The 16,088-nt window shown below is 37.7% G+C and overlaps 1 protein-coding gene and 1 long non-coding RNA gene across 9 annotated transcripts in view; one reads left to right on the top strand and one right to left on the bottom strand.

The window, feature by feature from the left end:
* LOC134798422 (triadin) overlaps positions 1-13,722 on the top strand; it is a 46,290-nt gene extending 32,568 nt beyond the window's left edge. For 3 of the 8 annotated variants that reach the window (XM_063770851.1, XM_063770855.1, XM_063770853.1), the window contains 6 exons: positions 3,262-3,846; positions 4,479-4,580; positions 6,411-6,524; positions 8,435-8,513; positions 9,755-9,810; positions 13,539-13,722. In XM_063770851.1, the coding sequence (XP_063626921.1) occupies positions 3,262-3,846; positions 4,479-4,580; positions 6,411-6,524; positions 8,435-8,513; positions 9,755-9,810; positions 13,539-13,649 (1,047 nt within the window). In that variant the 3' untranslated portion in view covers positions 13,650-13,722. Of the gene's footprint in view, positions 1-238; positions 319-3,261; positions 3,847-4,478; positions 4,581-6,410; positions 6,525-8,434; positions 8,514-9,754; positions 9,811-13,538 lie in introns of all 8 variants that reach the window. The other 5 variants (XM_063770852.1, XM_063770854.1, XM_063770859.1 and 2 more) reach the window with 5 other exon arrangements.
* The window catches only part of LOC134798468 (uncharacterized), a 350,482-nt gene that overhangs the window by 38,776 nt on the left and 295,618 nt on the right, over positions 1-16,088 (bottom strand). The gene's annotated exons all lie outside the window — the stretch shown is intronic.

Raw genomic sequence — 16,088 nt, 5'->3', positions numbered from 1 at the left:
ACATTGGTTATATCAGATAAACTACTTGTCATAAAGAAAGTGTCATTATTAATGCCAGAGTTTAAGAGAAAATGAGCATACATACCGGAGTTAACCGTAATTTTTCATTAACCGGTTATGTCATTTTGACAAAATAATCGGTTACTTATAACCTGTTTTTTTTCGGTTTCGTTTGAAACCGATTTTCATTACCTACAACTGACCCTTAGTGCAGCAACTAATGTGCAATGTTATGCAGTTGTCACGGCCATATCGGGCCTGGTAGCGGAGGTGCACCAGCAGATGGAAGCGAGCTACGCACAGAGCCAGCAACGACAGGTCATTGCATGGCGATGCTTTACGCCGCGGCCATGACATCGCGCGGCAGCGACGAGCGGCCGCCATAGGTTGCAGCGAAACAAAGCGATCAGACCTTTCGTTCACACCTATGGCTGCCGCTCGACGCTACCGCCGGTCGCTTGCGTGCGGTTCGTGGCCTTATGAATGCCACACAAGCGCATGCAGGGCGTTCGCGAAGATCGTCTATCTATCTGACAGAAAGTTTTTAAAAAGTTTCAAAACATCACAAGACATAAAAACATTAAAACATTTCTTACAGAAAGAAACATTTTGATTTAAAAATGAAAATTTCGCCATTTTGGGCACTTTTTTTCGACATGTCAGTATCGCGCTTACCATATTCCACACTGCATTAATTAGTAATTTACAAAGACGCAGATAGACGAACTTTGACGTTCGCGATAACACACCATCGTTGTAAGAAAATCATACCCCCTTAGAAGGCAAACTGTCTCAATTTAGAGACAAGCCCTTGTGCAAAAAAACAACATGGAAAAAGTCCAAACGTGGGGTAAGAATTTTTTAGTAAGGTATGCTTGTTGCAAACGCAAGAAGCATCTTGCTTGTGTGGCATTTGCTTTTCTTTCGGTTTTTTTTGTCTACCCCATTCATCCGATATCTATACCTACTTATTTTTGCGCCTAACTTTACGTTCAGTTACGTCCATATCTGTCGAATGCGCATTTAACGCACTATTCGCAAACTATGTATTTGCGTAGGGGTCGCTAATTCGTGTATTCTCTACATGTGGACGCACCTTTAAATCTTATATGAAGGGGTAGCGTCGAAATCAAAGACATATGTTTTCAGACCTCTGTAATTTACGATTTAGACAACATTTTCAATTTTTCATAAATTGCACTCGGCAATCATAAATGTATTCACAAATTTCATCAAATATTACGCCACTTTTCGACCTATTTCTGCATTTCATTGGCTGTCATGATCGTCCTTTTACTTTCACATTTTCTTATGCTACGTTTACATTGTTTTTTTTGTATTGGATTGGGCCAAAGTTGTATATAAGACAAGAGTGCATCAGTGCACCGAGCATACTATGACTGATTTCCAACGTAAAACTAATTTGGTATGTACTATGTACCCTAGCTAAGTACATCATCACGATGGGACATAACATAATGCAGATTGTATTTACTACTTAGTAAAATAATTATAATCGTACTCTAAACTAAAAAAAAAACGTAAAATCTAGTATTTTCCTATACATTCCGTAAAGGGGCCCACTGATTAACAGTCCGCCGGACGGTATCGGCCTGTCAGTTGTTCGGAACTGTCAAAATTTTGTTCTAACTGACAGGCCGATACCGTCCGGCGGACTGTAGGAGTACAGTAATTTATCGTACGAAAAAGTCTTATTAAACAAGTATACCAATACACCAATGTAAATGTAGCATTATCACGATTTATATTTCAGTTGCAATTTTCAGCATGTTTTTTTTCGTCGTATGCCGCGTGTCCCACAATATTGCTTAACGGAAAGAGACGTAGCTATATCTTAGAGCGAGAAGCGTCTTTTTCGGTTAGCATATCCTGTGTTTTTGACTGTCGTTTCATCTGTCTGTCTGTGCCTAAGCTACCATGTCAGAACTAACCCCCATAAATATGTAACTAAAAAATCTGATGATTAAATTAATAAACGCGAAATGAAACATAAATTCGAGTTGTCAAAAAAGTAGCCCCAAGAGATGGTTTAAGCGACGAGCGGAGCGTTCGGCGGGGCGGGCAGCGTCACAGTGATTAGTTCACTGAGGCCGCCCGCGTACGTTTGTATTTGTTTCACACTGACCCCGAACGCTCCACCCTGGAGGACCTACTCGGAACTTAGGTAGGGGAAACCGAGGTGAGTTAAAACAGAGGTCGGTTAAAACAACGTCATTTTTCTGGTCCTGGGCTGGTCCCTCAATATGCGTTTGCCTCAAGACGATTATAAATACCGCAAAATTAACGTGGTCCAACTTACCTCTCTTTTAACTCACCTCGGTCTTCCCTATTTAAAAGACCATTCGTGAGCATCATCTTGTAAAGTTTTTTTGATATCAATATCACTAATAAAATTGTTGCTTTATTGTAAAAATTATGTGTCCTAAATATAAATAAACAAATATAAAAAGATTAAATTATATTAATAAGTTTTTTTTCTTTTTTATGCTTGTTTCTCACTCTTTAATAATAGAATGGGATTGTCGTTGCAGTGGTTTTACTTTTCGCTTCGTTTAGCTACTGCAGTGTGATTGTTAGTAGAATTTTACTTTACTATAATTGCTCGAGGGTTTTTTCTCTATAGATAGTGTGTGTTGTTGTTTAGTCTAGTTTTCGTTTGGTCTTCATAAAAGGCGACACGGTGGTGACATGCAATCCCTTGAGATTTTAATGATCAAAGTTGAAATATATACACAATTAAGTAGGTCTTATCCGCTAGCTTTAAGGTCTATGTCACTTTTATGCTCTAGAACTACTGAGGAATGTACAAGTTAATATGTTGCAGACTCATCTGGCACAGATTCACCAATCACATTAAGGAACTCACAATTCATGAATTGCGATTGGTCAATTCGTGACGCTTGTCGTGTCGCTGCCGTGTGGTCTGTAGAGCGTCTAAAAGTGACGAGTCCAGGGGAAAAACGATACTAGTTTTTTTCTAAATTATAGCTCCTATTCGTCGCCCGAATAGTACTGTTAACGCATTCACTGCCAGAGGGCGTGGCCTAGGAACAAACTCGTATGACGGTGAACGGACATGTGCGTTGGGGGCAGTGAATGTGTTAGTAATGGCACGACTCTTAGGTAAAAAAAATAAATAATTTTATCCCTAAATATAATAAACCGGACTTCCAGCGTATTCCCCTCGACTCATCAGTTCCTCACATCTCATAAATCTAATATTTTTTATAAAATTTCCAGGAATCTCAAGAAAACCACACACGGCCATACACAAATGGTTCCGTCCACAACTCGCCTATTATCATAGCTAGCGAATACGTCGAAAACAAGGAGAAGACTCCAGAACCAGAAAAAGTTGAACCGAAAGAACCGAGTCCGGAAAAAGAGGCATCCCCTGAACAAGTAGAACTGAGTCCAGAGAAAGAGGCATCCCCTGAACCGAGTCTAGAAAAAGAGGCTTCCCGTGAACCGGCTGAACCAACCCTAGAAAAAGAGGCTACGCCTGAACCTGAACCTAAAGAACCAACCCCAAAACCAAGCCCTGAAGAACTAACACCAGAACCACAAGAATCAGAGGAAGAATCACTAGAAAAAGAACCAGAACGTGGCCATCTTGAAGAAGATTTGCTGAAACTGTCAGAAGATATTAAAGAAAAGAAGGATAACTTGGCAAAGTCCACGAAAGACTTTTTGCACGAAGCCAGGGAAAATGCTGAGAAGACTGTAGAATTGCTGAAGGAGGCTTTAAAAGAAGATTCTCCAGTGCATGTGGAAGAGGAAGAAGAAGAAGAGGAAGTTGATCCTGATAAGGAAGTCAGCGTGAAGGTGAGTTTAGACTGATATGCACTTACACGAGAACTTGATGCAGCGTTTATAAGCATTGACTTGTCTTGGGTTAAGTGCCATCTTTTTCGCATAAAAAATACTGTCCTAATGTAATGTTACGCATAAAACTCTTTTCGCATTATTTTTCTCCAGCTGAAACAGAAAGTATTTTGTGTGGTATAGGGTAGGTTCCTTTCTTTTATAATTTTTCAGAAATGTGAATAGTTTCAGCACTATAACAATTATGTGAAATGAGTTTTGTGCGTAACATTACATTAGGACAATCAATTATTATGCGACCCAATATAGATCCACTTGTCTTATGTGTTGCGTTTTTGTCATATTTTGTCCGTCAACGCCTTTTCTGGAGTTGTGTGGCCGATATAACAACCGGAAAAATGTGTACTTGTTATTTTTACAAACGCTCGGAGAAATTATACATGCTTGGTACATGCGCCGCGCACTTTCCCGCTTCCACCGTACCTTGTGTCAAGGTTTTCTAAATCATCATCATTCCACTTGCAAATAAACTTACGTTTCGTACCAAAATAACACTTATTTACCACGTCATTGAGACACAAAAGAATTCGTCATAAATCGTCTATTCTCATTGGCTGGTGGTGGTGGCACAGGTGATGGGAATGGAGTTGACGGCGCATACGATGGGCCGCACCGCCGCGCCCGCGCCCGTCCCCGCTTCCGCCTCCGCCTCCGCCTCCGCTGCCGCTCGCTCGGTGAGCTGCACTGTGCACATTGTTCAGACCGTTTATGACAGTGACAGTTGACCCTTTATTTTGCACGTATGTGTACTGTGTAGTTAGTGGTCATTTGGTAAAGTATGGATGCAAAGCGCGAAGAATTTGTTCAATGCCATCATGGGCGGGACAGCGATATAATTACGCGCGTGCGATAGAGATAGGAACAGACGGGGTTATTGTACAAAATTCTTCATGCTTAGCGTCCGTACTTTAGAAGTGTTTTCAAAAGCGGTTTATTTTTCGTCTGTTATGTATGTGTAGGAATACATTTCTTTTTTCTAGTCTACCTTAGAACATGTTTTCATAAATAAACTAATAAATAAAAACTTTTTGGATAACCGCTACGTTTGTGTATGACATGTCACTTCAAAGAATTTAAACAGTAGAATTAATAAATCTATTACCACTTAATAGTCTAAAAATCAGTAGATTTCTCTAATCTATTTAATACGGGTTACGTATAACATTCCAATTTATTAAAAATATCAAAACACATACTATTTTTTATTACATTAACATTAAAGTCTATCCAAAACACGTCAACAAATTACTGGTGAAACCAAATTGTTCTACATGTTCCAAAATAACAACATTAAATCCGTGAAATAACTTTTCTTCCTGTAGCGTAGTCGTAGTACATAAAACTGCTTATTATTATAGTACACAGAACCTATTCGCACTCTAAGATTCTATAATAAAAATTAAAATAAATAAGCAGTTTTATTTCATTAACATCTCTTTAATTGGCTAACGTACCTTCCTTTTTTAATGCACCACTAAACATTCTGACGGATTTATACAGGTAAGTAAGTTTTTTCACTGTAGTTTTTCCGCCATTTTAGCTAACAAACAATGTCAATTCAATAAATGTTTTTTTTTTATATGTGCAGTCAAAGAATCTAATGGCCGACCCATTTTGTACCGTGTCACAGTGACAATAGTATGAGGTCTCTAGCGACTGTCATATTGATTGTCACTGTGACAAGGTACGAAATGGGTCGTAAATTAATTTTTTTGACTGTACTTTATTCGATTTACTATTTAATTCGAATATTTTGCTTCTGTTGCTGTATATCTATTGATTTGATTCCGCTTTTGACCGAAGATTCTACAGCAATTTGTCTAGTCTTTGATTTAAAAAGTCAGTGTTAAACGGATTTTAAACAAATCTCAACGTAACTTTACCGTACCGGGTATAAAAATATAAAAAAATGTAGCAAAGATTATTAAAGAGGTATAAAGTGAAAGAAAAAACGTGCCTGAAGACTACCCGGGGCCCGTTTCTCAAAAGCTTGTACCTAACTTGTAATACAAGCGGATGTCACTTTGACAGCTTAAGTTAGAAAGGGACTTCCACTTGTATTACAAGTTACAAGCTTTTGAGAAACGGGCCCCTGAAGTGCGGTAAATCTAGTTGTCAAAAGTTGACGTTTGACGATGTCGGATGGAGTTCAGCAAAAATGTGTCAACCCACATTCATATTGCAATAAGATGTCGACTCAAAAAATTGACGCTTAAAGTTGACATTTTATTGCAAAATGAATGTGGGTTGACACATTTTTGCTAAACACCATCCCTGTCCATTGGTAAACCTTATTAATAAAGGCATAAGGTCTACCGATGGACAGTTAAGAGTGTCGCTGTTTGTACAGCGCCATCTTTATCAGGGGACACGATTTTGTCCACTTTACATCGCTTCCATAATCTATAACTATTAGCTATAATAAAAATTGCAACTGTCATCCGTTGTTCCAACTTACAACCAAAAAGCGAACATATCCCACTGACATAACGTCCATATTGCAGCACGAGGCCGACGAGGTGAAGTCCATATTCCTGGAGACCAATATCCCGCAGCAGTCGAGGGTGCTGGTGGCAGATTTCGAAGACAGAGCCAAGCCGCACAAGAAACATGAACCGGTCAGTTTTTACTAGAGATGCCACGAATATTCGGCAACTATTCGGTATTCGGCCTATTCGACCACTTTGCCGAATATTTGGTATTCGGCCGAATGTTGCCTACTATTCGGCCGAATGCCGAATATATGTTGCACCTACCTAAAAATAAATATTTCTCAAAAAAATAAAACAAAAAACTAGGTATATTTAATATTTAAAACGTATTCTTGGAAAGTGGTCAAATACTAAGGCACGTTTTTGAGCATTTGATGATTCAAAAATATTTTATTTTTATCATGGGTCTGATTTGATTGACTCTAACTAGTCTAACTACATTCATTAATTCTGTTCAACATAAAAATATATCTTAGCAAACGTTGTGCTTTGTTGGCGAACAGTTTTCGTAATTATTGTGACTCACGTCCGCATGTCATGCCGAATATTCGGTATTCGGCCGAGGGGGGCCGAATATTCGGTATTCGGTTAAATTCACTATTCGGGGCATCTCTAGTTTTTACAACACGGTTAGGAGTACGCACAATATGAGCACAAACAGTAACGCGCAAAGTTTAGCACAGATGGCGGTGATATCGCTTCACTTAATAGGGTATTTGACATTTTTTTATGAATGGTATCAATCGATTAGGTTTGTTTTGAGGATCAAATGTCTGTATGGGACCCATTGTCTTAAAGCAATACAAAAGTCACAAATGATGGTCAAAGTCTGGCACCCGCACTTTACTGACGAAACGCTTCTAAGAAAATGGCAATACATCGTGACGCCACCATGTAACGTTAGAGGCCGTTTCGATGTATGGAAAACACGGAAATTGCGATTTTTTCGGTGAAATACTGCGTTTATGCATATTGTTGGTATACAATATTTTCTTAAATAAAATGTAAGGAATCGAATGGTACCATTATTTTTTTCCTATTCAGAAGTTATCATTTTTTTTTAACGTGTATTTTTTTTATTATGCCCATATATTATTTAAGTTTCCAATTTATTGTGATAAATTGCTCATTTTCTATCTATTTAACTAGATTTAGTTATACACTTCTACATGTGTCAACAACCCTATTTTAGGACGAATAAATGATTTTCTGTTTTTCTTTACTATTAATTTCTTTCATTTACTAACTATCTCTTTACTCTATGTCATTCATTAAGAAAAGACGTCACGATCCCTGGCCTTACTGCTGTCAAACATCAGCAGTGGGCAGACACTCCTAACTTCGGGCAAACTCGGCTCCGTTCGGCTCAGCATTGCTCCGAGCAATTATTAGGGTTGACACAACTTGACGTCCCTTTGCGTGCACGGCCATAGATAAGATAATTACTTGAATTTTGACAACCCTAAAAAGTCGAAAGGGATAGTGCCATAAGTTAGGGATATCATGATTCGACCCTGAATCGCTGTCAAACTTCGGTTTTGTAGGAAGTGTCCTTTCTGTACGGTAGTACTATTACTTATTCTGTGAAATCAGTTTTGTTAGGCCGTGAAAATTCTTTGAATTATTCAAACACGAGTCTAACAAAAACTAATGTTTTAAAATGAGTCTGTTGTACCACCAGACCCATATTCTATAGAAATGTTGTCGTCTTCCCATGCAATGTACCTTACTGCTATAGTAATTGGCCACTCTTAACAATAAAGGGGCCCACTGATTAACAGTCCGCCGGACGGTATCGGCCTGTCAGTTAGAACAAAATTTTGACAGTTCCGAACAACTGACAGGCCGATACCGTCCGGCGGACTGTTAATCAGTGGGCCCCTTAAGGCTTCAATTGGCTTGTTTCTTTCTGATTTGTTAGGAGTGGCCAATTACTAAGTGGACAAAAACTATAGCAGTCACCCTAACGTACGCAGCGTACGGCGCCAATCGAGGACCAAGACCTAAATCATTTACAAGTCGACATTTGTTTTCAGGCGGTGGTCAGCGGCAAGATGACGCTCTCTCTGATCCAGGACGCGCCCCAGGACGAGGACTTGCCCGAAATCGACCCAGGTAAGACCCAGTTTTCATGGTTACGTAATGTCAAATCTTAGGTACGGCCTAATATTATGGGGCATAGGTGTTCCAAAAGTATTCCGCCTTCAAAAAAACTGCTTGCGCGAACTACGGCGCTAAACAAACTGACTCTTGTCGACCAATATTTAAAAAAAGTGCGAGTCGGACTCGCGCACGAAGGGTTCCGTACCATAATGCAAAAAAAAAAACAAAAAAAAAGCAAAAAAAAAAACGGTCACCCATCCAAATACTGACCACTCCCGACGTTGCTTAACTTTGGTCAAAAATCACGTTTGTTGTATGGGAGCCCCATTTAAATCTTTATTTTATTCTGTTTTTAGTATTTGTTGTTATAGCGGCAACAGAAATACATCATCTGTGAAAATTTCAACTGTCTAGCTATCACGGTTCGTGAGATACAGCCTGGTGACAGACGGACGGACGGACGGACGGACGGACGGACGGACAGCGAAGTCTTAGTAATAGGGTCCCGTTTTACCCTTTGGGTACGGAACCCTAAAAACTGATATTAACACTTCATTCACTTAACATTTATGAGGCGAATAGGCTGAAAGTGGAGATACTGTAACTGTCTATAGAATAAGATCTTTTATGTACGGTCAAACAAATCTTGTCAGAAAAAAAAGGCGCGAAATTCAAATTTTCTATGGGACGATATCCTTTCGCGCCTACATTTTTCAAATTTGCCGCCTTTTTCTACTGACAAGATCTGCTTGACCAATTATATGTACACCCATTAGTTTTACAAATAAATATCTCATTTCATTTCAAATTCAAGTGTCTCCAGTAGGTACGCAAGGTACCCTTTGTTTCGTCTAGTTCAGCTGTCGGCTACCTTTTAGCAGCCAGCCACATAGTATATAGTTAACGAAGTTGACGCGGGCCGCACTTTGTTAATATTTATGACTTTATCAGACATTGTCGTCTGTCAGGTATCGTCTTGGGTCGTCCCATTCGTTTTTCGTCAAGTTCTTAAATTAGTCCTGTTCTGCTTTCGTCACCCATTCTACATTCGTCACAATCGTCGGTGGCTTTCAATGTAGAATGCGTGACGAAAGCTAATTTAAGAACTTGACGAAAAACGAATGGGACGATCCAAGACGATACCGTTTGTCAATATTACATGCTTGCGGGCCGCCTGTTGCCGACCGCTGGTCCGGTTTCTAGGAGCGGTACACAAAACTTGCCCTTATTGACAGTGCTATCGTTTTTTGTAGAATCGACAATGGATGACTTCACCACAGCTAGCGCCATGACCCAGCCGGTTGCAGAGGTATTTATCTACTAGCTGTGCCCGCGGCTCCGCCCGCGTGGAATTCGGTCTGTGTCAGTAAGCGGCTAATTTGTAATCCTAATTTCTCTCCCTCTCCCCTGGAGGCGGAACTTGAAGTAGGTAAAGTTGACAGATGGATATGCTAGAGGACTGTAGTCCAGATAAAATATTTTACAATTAGGTACCACTAAATAAACCACTAAAAAAACTACACTCCAAAGTCAATAGTTTTTTCGCCCTTATTCAAAATTTACACGTGATTTAAACGACAGAGTAGGTAGTAGGTGTATATCGGACGATACAGTAAGCCGTAAGGTATACGCGCGCGAGCGAAAGCGAAGCGGCCTGTTTGTGGCTAGACCGCCACTCACCGTGGTCTTCTTCAGACTCCTGAGGAAGACACGTGCCCCTTGTAACCTCAATGCGTTGCGAGACTTTCGGGAATGATTCGATTGTTTTCGGGAATGCATGGTAATGCGTATAAAATGCGAGTCCCAAATCATTTGACTCCGCAAACGACCAGTGCCGGATTAAGATATTTTGATGCCCTAAGCATTTCTAGACCATGGTGCCCCCTCTCCCTAGGGTCATCAAGATTACATTGAATTTTTTTGGTAAATTGAGTGACGTTCATTGCCGCATTACAGCTGAGAATGGAAATTAATAACATCATTTTATCACGACAATTGACAGTGCCGCAGCAGTAACGTTGCAACAGAGTACCTAATGCTGCTGCAGTCGCCACCCGAATGTCACCTTTATTACATCTTAGAATGTCATTGAAAACGCGAGCGAAGCGCGCGCGAAAATTTTTCGATATAAAAACGCAATTTTATAGACAGTTGTACATTTTTACTTTTAGTATGGAAATCAGTCACATCATTATATCACGAAAATTGACAGTGCTGCAGCAGTAACGTTGCAACAGAGTAGTACTGCTGCAGTCGCCATAGCTTAGAAAGAGATTGAAAACGCGAGCGAAGCGAGCGCGAAAATTTTTCGATATAAAAACGCAATTTGATAGACAGAGTTGTACATTTTTACTTTTAGTATGGAAATCAGTCACATCATTATATCACGAAAATTGACAGTGCTGCAGCAGCAACGTTGCAACAGAGTAATGCAGCTGCAGTCGCCATATCTTATAAAGTGATCGAAAACGCGAGCGAAGCGAGCGCGAAATTTTTTCAGTATAAATAGGCAATTTGATAGACAGTTGTACATTTTTACTTTTAGTATGGAAATCAGTCACATCATTATATCACGGAAATTGACAGTGCTACAGCAGTAACGTTGCAACAGAGTAATACTGCTGCAGTCGCCATAGCTTAGAAAGTGATTGAAAAAGCGAGCGAAGCGAGCGCGAACACTTTTCGATATAAAAACGCAATTTGATAGACAGTTGTACATTTTTACTTTTAGTATGGAAATCAGTCACATCATTTTATCACGAAAATTGACAGTGCTGCAGCAGTAACGTTGCAACAGAGCAATGCTGCTGCAGTCGCTATATATTAGAAAGTGTTTAAAAACGCGAGCGAAGCGAGCGCGAAATTTTTTCGATATAAAAACGCAATTTGATAGACATGCAGTTGTACATTTTTACATTTAGTATGGAAATTAGTCACATCATTTTATCACGAAAATTGACAGTGCTACAGCAATAACGTTGCAACAGAGTAATGCTGCTGCAGTCGCCATACCTTAGAAAGTTATTGAAAAAGCGAGCGAAGCGAGCGCGAATATTTTTCGATATAAAAACGCAATTTGATAGACATTGTACATTTTTACTTTTAGTATGGAAATCAGTCACATCATTTTATTCGGAAATTGACAGTGCTGCAGCAGTAACGTTGCAACAGAGTAACGCTGCTGAAGTCGCCATATAATAGAAAGTGATTAAAAATGCGAGCGAAGCGAGCGCGAAATTTTTTCGGTATAAATAGGCAATTTGATAGACAGTTGTACATTTTTACTTTTAGTATGGAAATCAGTCACATCATTTTATCACGAAAATTTACAGTGCTGCAGCAGCAACGTTGCAACAGAGTAATGTTGCTGCAGTCGACATATCTTAGAAAGTTATTGAAAACGCGAGCGAAGCGAGCGCGAACATTTTTCGATATATTATTAATTTATTATTTATTAAATCAACATAATTATTCAATTATTTTTGTTGATATCCGTGTCTTCTAAACTTAGAGTTAATTTGGCAAAATCTTTCCTCGGTGGCTTATTCATGTCACAATGTATTAAATTCAGCTCCATCTGTTAGTTTACCAGGGTACTCAATAGTGGTAGCACATATTTGAAAAAAGTTTGCCCCTCCTTCCTAAGTAGCGCCATAAGATTCAGAGGCAAACTTAAGTCAATCGAGTGTTGTGGCTACCCCCCCTTTTAGGGGTTGAATTTTTATAGCCTATAACCTGGCCGGGGATTTTCTCGACAGATTAGTAAAGTTTTCATCAAAATACGTTCAGCCGTTTTCACGTGATGCGCGTTCAAATAAACAGACAAACAGATAAACAGATAAACAGACAAACAGACAAAAATTCTAAAAACTTTTGGAACGTGTTCTGTTATCGATTCTAAGTATCCCCAGCCAACTTTTTTTCAAATATCTTCCATGTACAGACTTTCGACCGTCTTCAGCTTTATTATATGTATAGATTTATATTTAAATTATTAAGGTGTATTCGGATTATTTCATCAACGGAATAATCTCGGAATTTCTAAATTATACGTCGTTTCCAAAACTATTCCTTACTTTGCTAAAAATCGTATAAATTAAATAAAAAAGTTAAATCTATCATTCTAGCGCCCAATCGTAACGGAAGTGACGTCACACAGGAAGTAAGCGAGAATAGTTGCCGTTTCCTATTATAATTATTGACTTTTTTTTTACATTAAATATGTAAATCGAACTTAGTTTTATAAATTGCCACTTTTATTTTCCTTTGAGTCGCAATCGTTTTTGTTTTTTTTTTTTTTATATTTGATATATCTAGGTAGTCTTTATTTTTGCCTGTGTATTACACTGCATGCGTAAGAGTCAATTCACAAAAAAGTAACGCGTGTCACAATTTCATTCCGGTGTTATTCAAAATTGAGTCGCTTAACTTCAAACTCGGCTAAATCCATCAGTCAAATTATGCGATTTTGGTATTAAGAAAAGGTAATAGGGTAGATATTTGCTGAGAGATTCGAATGGATTTACCCGAGTTTGAAGTTAAGCGACACAATTAATGGTGCGAATTTGAGTGTGATAGGTATAAATTAATACTTATCTCCAGATAAATTGATACTTATTTTTGCATAATGTATCAAAACTAGGCACGCATGAAATGAATCGCATTACTCTTGTCGTAGAATGACCCATAACAATTTTGAGCCGAAATATGCCTTAAATCTACCTGAATTACAATTAGTAATTGATGGCAGATGGAGCTGTGATACCTCTATCTCACTTCTACGCATCGATGCGTCTCTGTCGTCAGTAATAACACATTCATTGCCACTAAGTGCTACGGGTTACGCTCGTAGCGAGTAGCGAGTAGCCACGGTTTCGCCGTATGGAGCGCTTAGTCGCTACGAACGGCCCTGAATGTGTTAAGTTCAGGTAGCTGTAAAAAGCTGTTTAGTCGTCCCTTCACCCAGGGATTCTCTGCCCATTAATTTTGATAACAAATGCTTACCATTATTTAATTAATATTATTATCTATATACAGAAAGAGGGGGAATCGTCAGACGAGGAGATCGAAGAGGAAATAGAAATAGAAGAGATCGAGGAGGAAGATGATGATGATGAAGCGAATGAGGGGCTGAAAGAGCAGAAATGAACTGATTTACTCTAGTCGTTGGAACTATCTGATTTGAACCTTATTATACATACGCATACGGTTGTTATTTGCTTACTATTTGTTTACATTTTTGGTCCTGCTTTACTTTACTTCTGCTTGAGATACCTATAATTTGAATCGTATATTATAATAATACGGTGGAATTGTGTTTATTACGTTTACAGGTTAACTATAGTCTGTCAAACAAATTTGTTAGGTGGAAAAGGCGTGAAATTCAAATTTTCTATAGGACGATAACCCTTAGCGCCTACATTTTTTAAATTTGCCGCTTCTGAGGGAAATGGCTTGACAGACTATAGTAATCGTGTCTCTGCTTGGAACAGTCTTTAAGTTATTAATTTTATACTAAGGGGCTGTCCATAAATTACGTCATCGATTTTTGACGATTTTGGACCCCCCCCCTAACATCATCCAAAAATCATGCTTCGAATGACCCCGTTTCCTCCTATGTCATGCTACCACCATCCGATGTCCAGACCCCCCCCCCTAATTTGAAATGACGTAATTTATGAATAGCCCCTAAGGAGCAATGAAAAGGTTCACTTTGAAAAGAACTTTACATAAAAAGCTACTTGCTTTTATTGCTATTAAGTGGTATTTACCATAGTCTAATAAAACATGGTCTTCCATTCCCAGAGTGACACGGGGCTACGTCACAACAACATGGCCGCTATATATAGCGCTATCGCATATTATCATATAGCGCTGTCGCATGATGACGTAGGCCCGTGTCAGTTAGGTGACCTAGAAAAGACGGGAATGGAGTACCAGGCGGAGTATATTATTATACCATGGTATTTACCTTATGGTGGAGTCTTATCAAATTCATAATAATAGGCCTTCATCTGTGTTATTATATTGTTCCTAAACGTTTAAGTACTTACGTGAAATGAAGCGGCAATTGCAATATTTAAAAACAAAGTCAGGTTTGAAGATTTATCACCGAATTTAAACCTTGTGCAACTGTAATTAGGTTTCAATTTCAACGTCATCGATTGTGTTTAATGTTGCCAGTCTTAGAAAATAGTGAATTTATTATTCGTGTTCAAATGTTATTTATGTGCCAAATTTCCTTCCAAACTTTAGTAAATCTTAAAGCTTTTTAAATATACTTGAAAGTCTGTAATTTAGCCAAATTTTTTCGACGCGTTCACGTTTAAAATGATTAAATAGTTATTTTTTTTTTTTTTTTTTTTTTTTAAATACGTAAGTTCATATTGACTTGAGTGATACATTACATGTTATTACTAATTTGAAATATGTATTGATATTATTCCCAAAAATGGCTCCTATAGTCTAGTTAAAGTACACTTTACGATGCAAAAATAAAAATAGTGACATCAGAATTACATTTTAATACTCGGAATAGCAATCATTAAGGTTTAACAATATTTTATAATTATTGTAAACGTATTTACAAAGTATTTTATTAAAATTATGCACTTCAGTGTTTGAAATAGCAATAATTGTGCATTTAAGAGAATATTATTTTGTTAAAACTTTTATTGTTTTACCATATCCTCTGTACATTAGAAATATTTTTTATTTTTTAAAGTGTTGCCAGATAGAAAAGTCAAGTTGCTTGTCATGTTATGTTTTATATACTATTTTATTATTTTGTATTGTGCAAGACCATTATACACCTATTAAATAAAAATATATTATAAAATGAGAATTGGACTCCCAAAAATTATAACACACCTTTTTTGCTTAAAACATTCCCTTTCTCATTCTTTCACAAATAATGTAATGTTTTTATGATCATAATTTTTGTCAATTGTTCTACACGAGTATAATTTACTTATTTATTAATAAAATTAGTAATGTTAATGTTATTTTAACATTTTTATAGTAGCATTTTGTTATAATCGCGCGACTAAGATTTTGTACCTTAAAATTTTAAGATCTAGTTATAGACTAAAGTAGGTGTGAAGTGTTGGGAGTAGGTAAATAGTAATTCGTTCCTTAGGTACAGAATTTAGTTGAATTAGCGATGACCAGTTTTTTAGTTGTTTAAGAAATAAATGAGATTAACATACTATGTTGTTTTCTTTATACCTAGTACCCTAGTACCCATTCATAATCTTTGAGTCTATTATATATATATATATATATATATTTTGGAGTTTTTTGCGCTTCAAGTCAATTGCTTATATTTTTTGTTGATGACATGGCATTTTGGACAAACAAAATTTGCCATATGGAGATTTGAAGGGGATAAAATACATCTACATGTGGCTATTAAATTAATCTATTATCAATATTTTCTAATGGCACGTATTTAACCGGTCAACTAATTAATCGAATTTGGGTAGTTTAAAAAAATAGAAATGGGTACTAAAATTAATAGTTTGGCAACAAAAACGGAGCCTTAAAATATATCAATATGAGTTGTATTTTAATGCCATTACAGCTTTT

The sequence above is a fragment of the Cydia splendana genome, chromosome 16 (assembly GCF_910591565.1).
Source record: "Cydia splendana chromosome 16, ilCydSple1.2, whole genome shotgun sequence".
In the NCBI taxonomy this organism is placed as follows: Eukaryota; Metazoa; Arthropoda; class Insecta; order Lepidoptera; family Tortricidae; genus Cydia; species Cydia splendana.
Note: the sequence above shows the minus strand (reverse complement) of the source record. Positions and strands in the feature narration are given on the sequence as shown.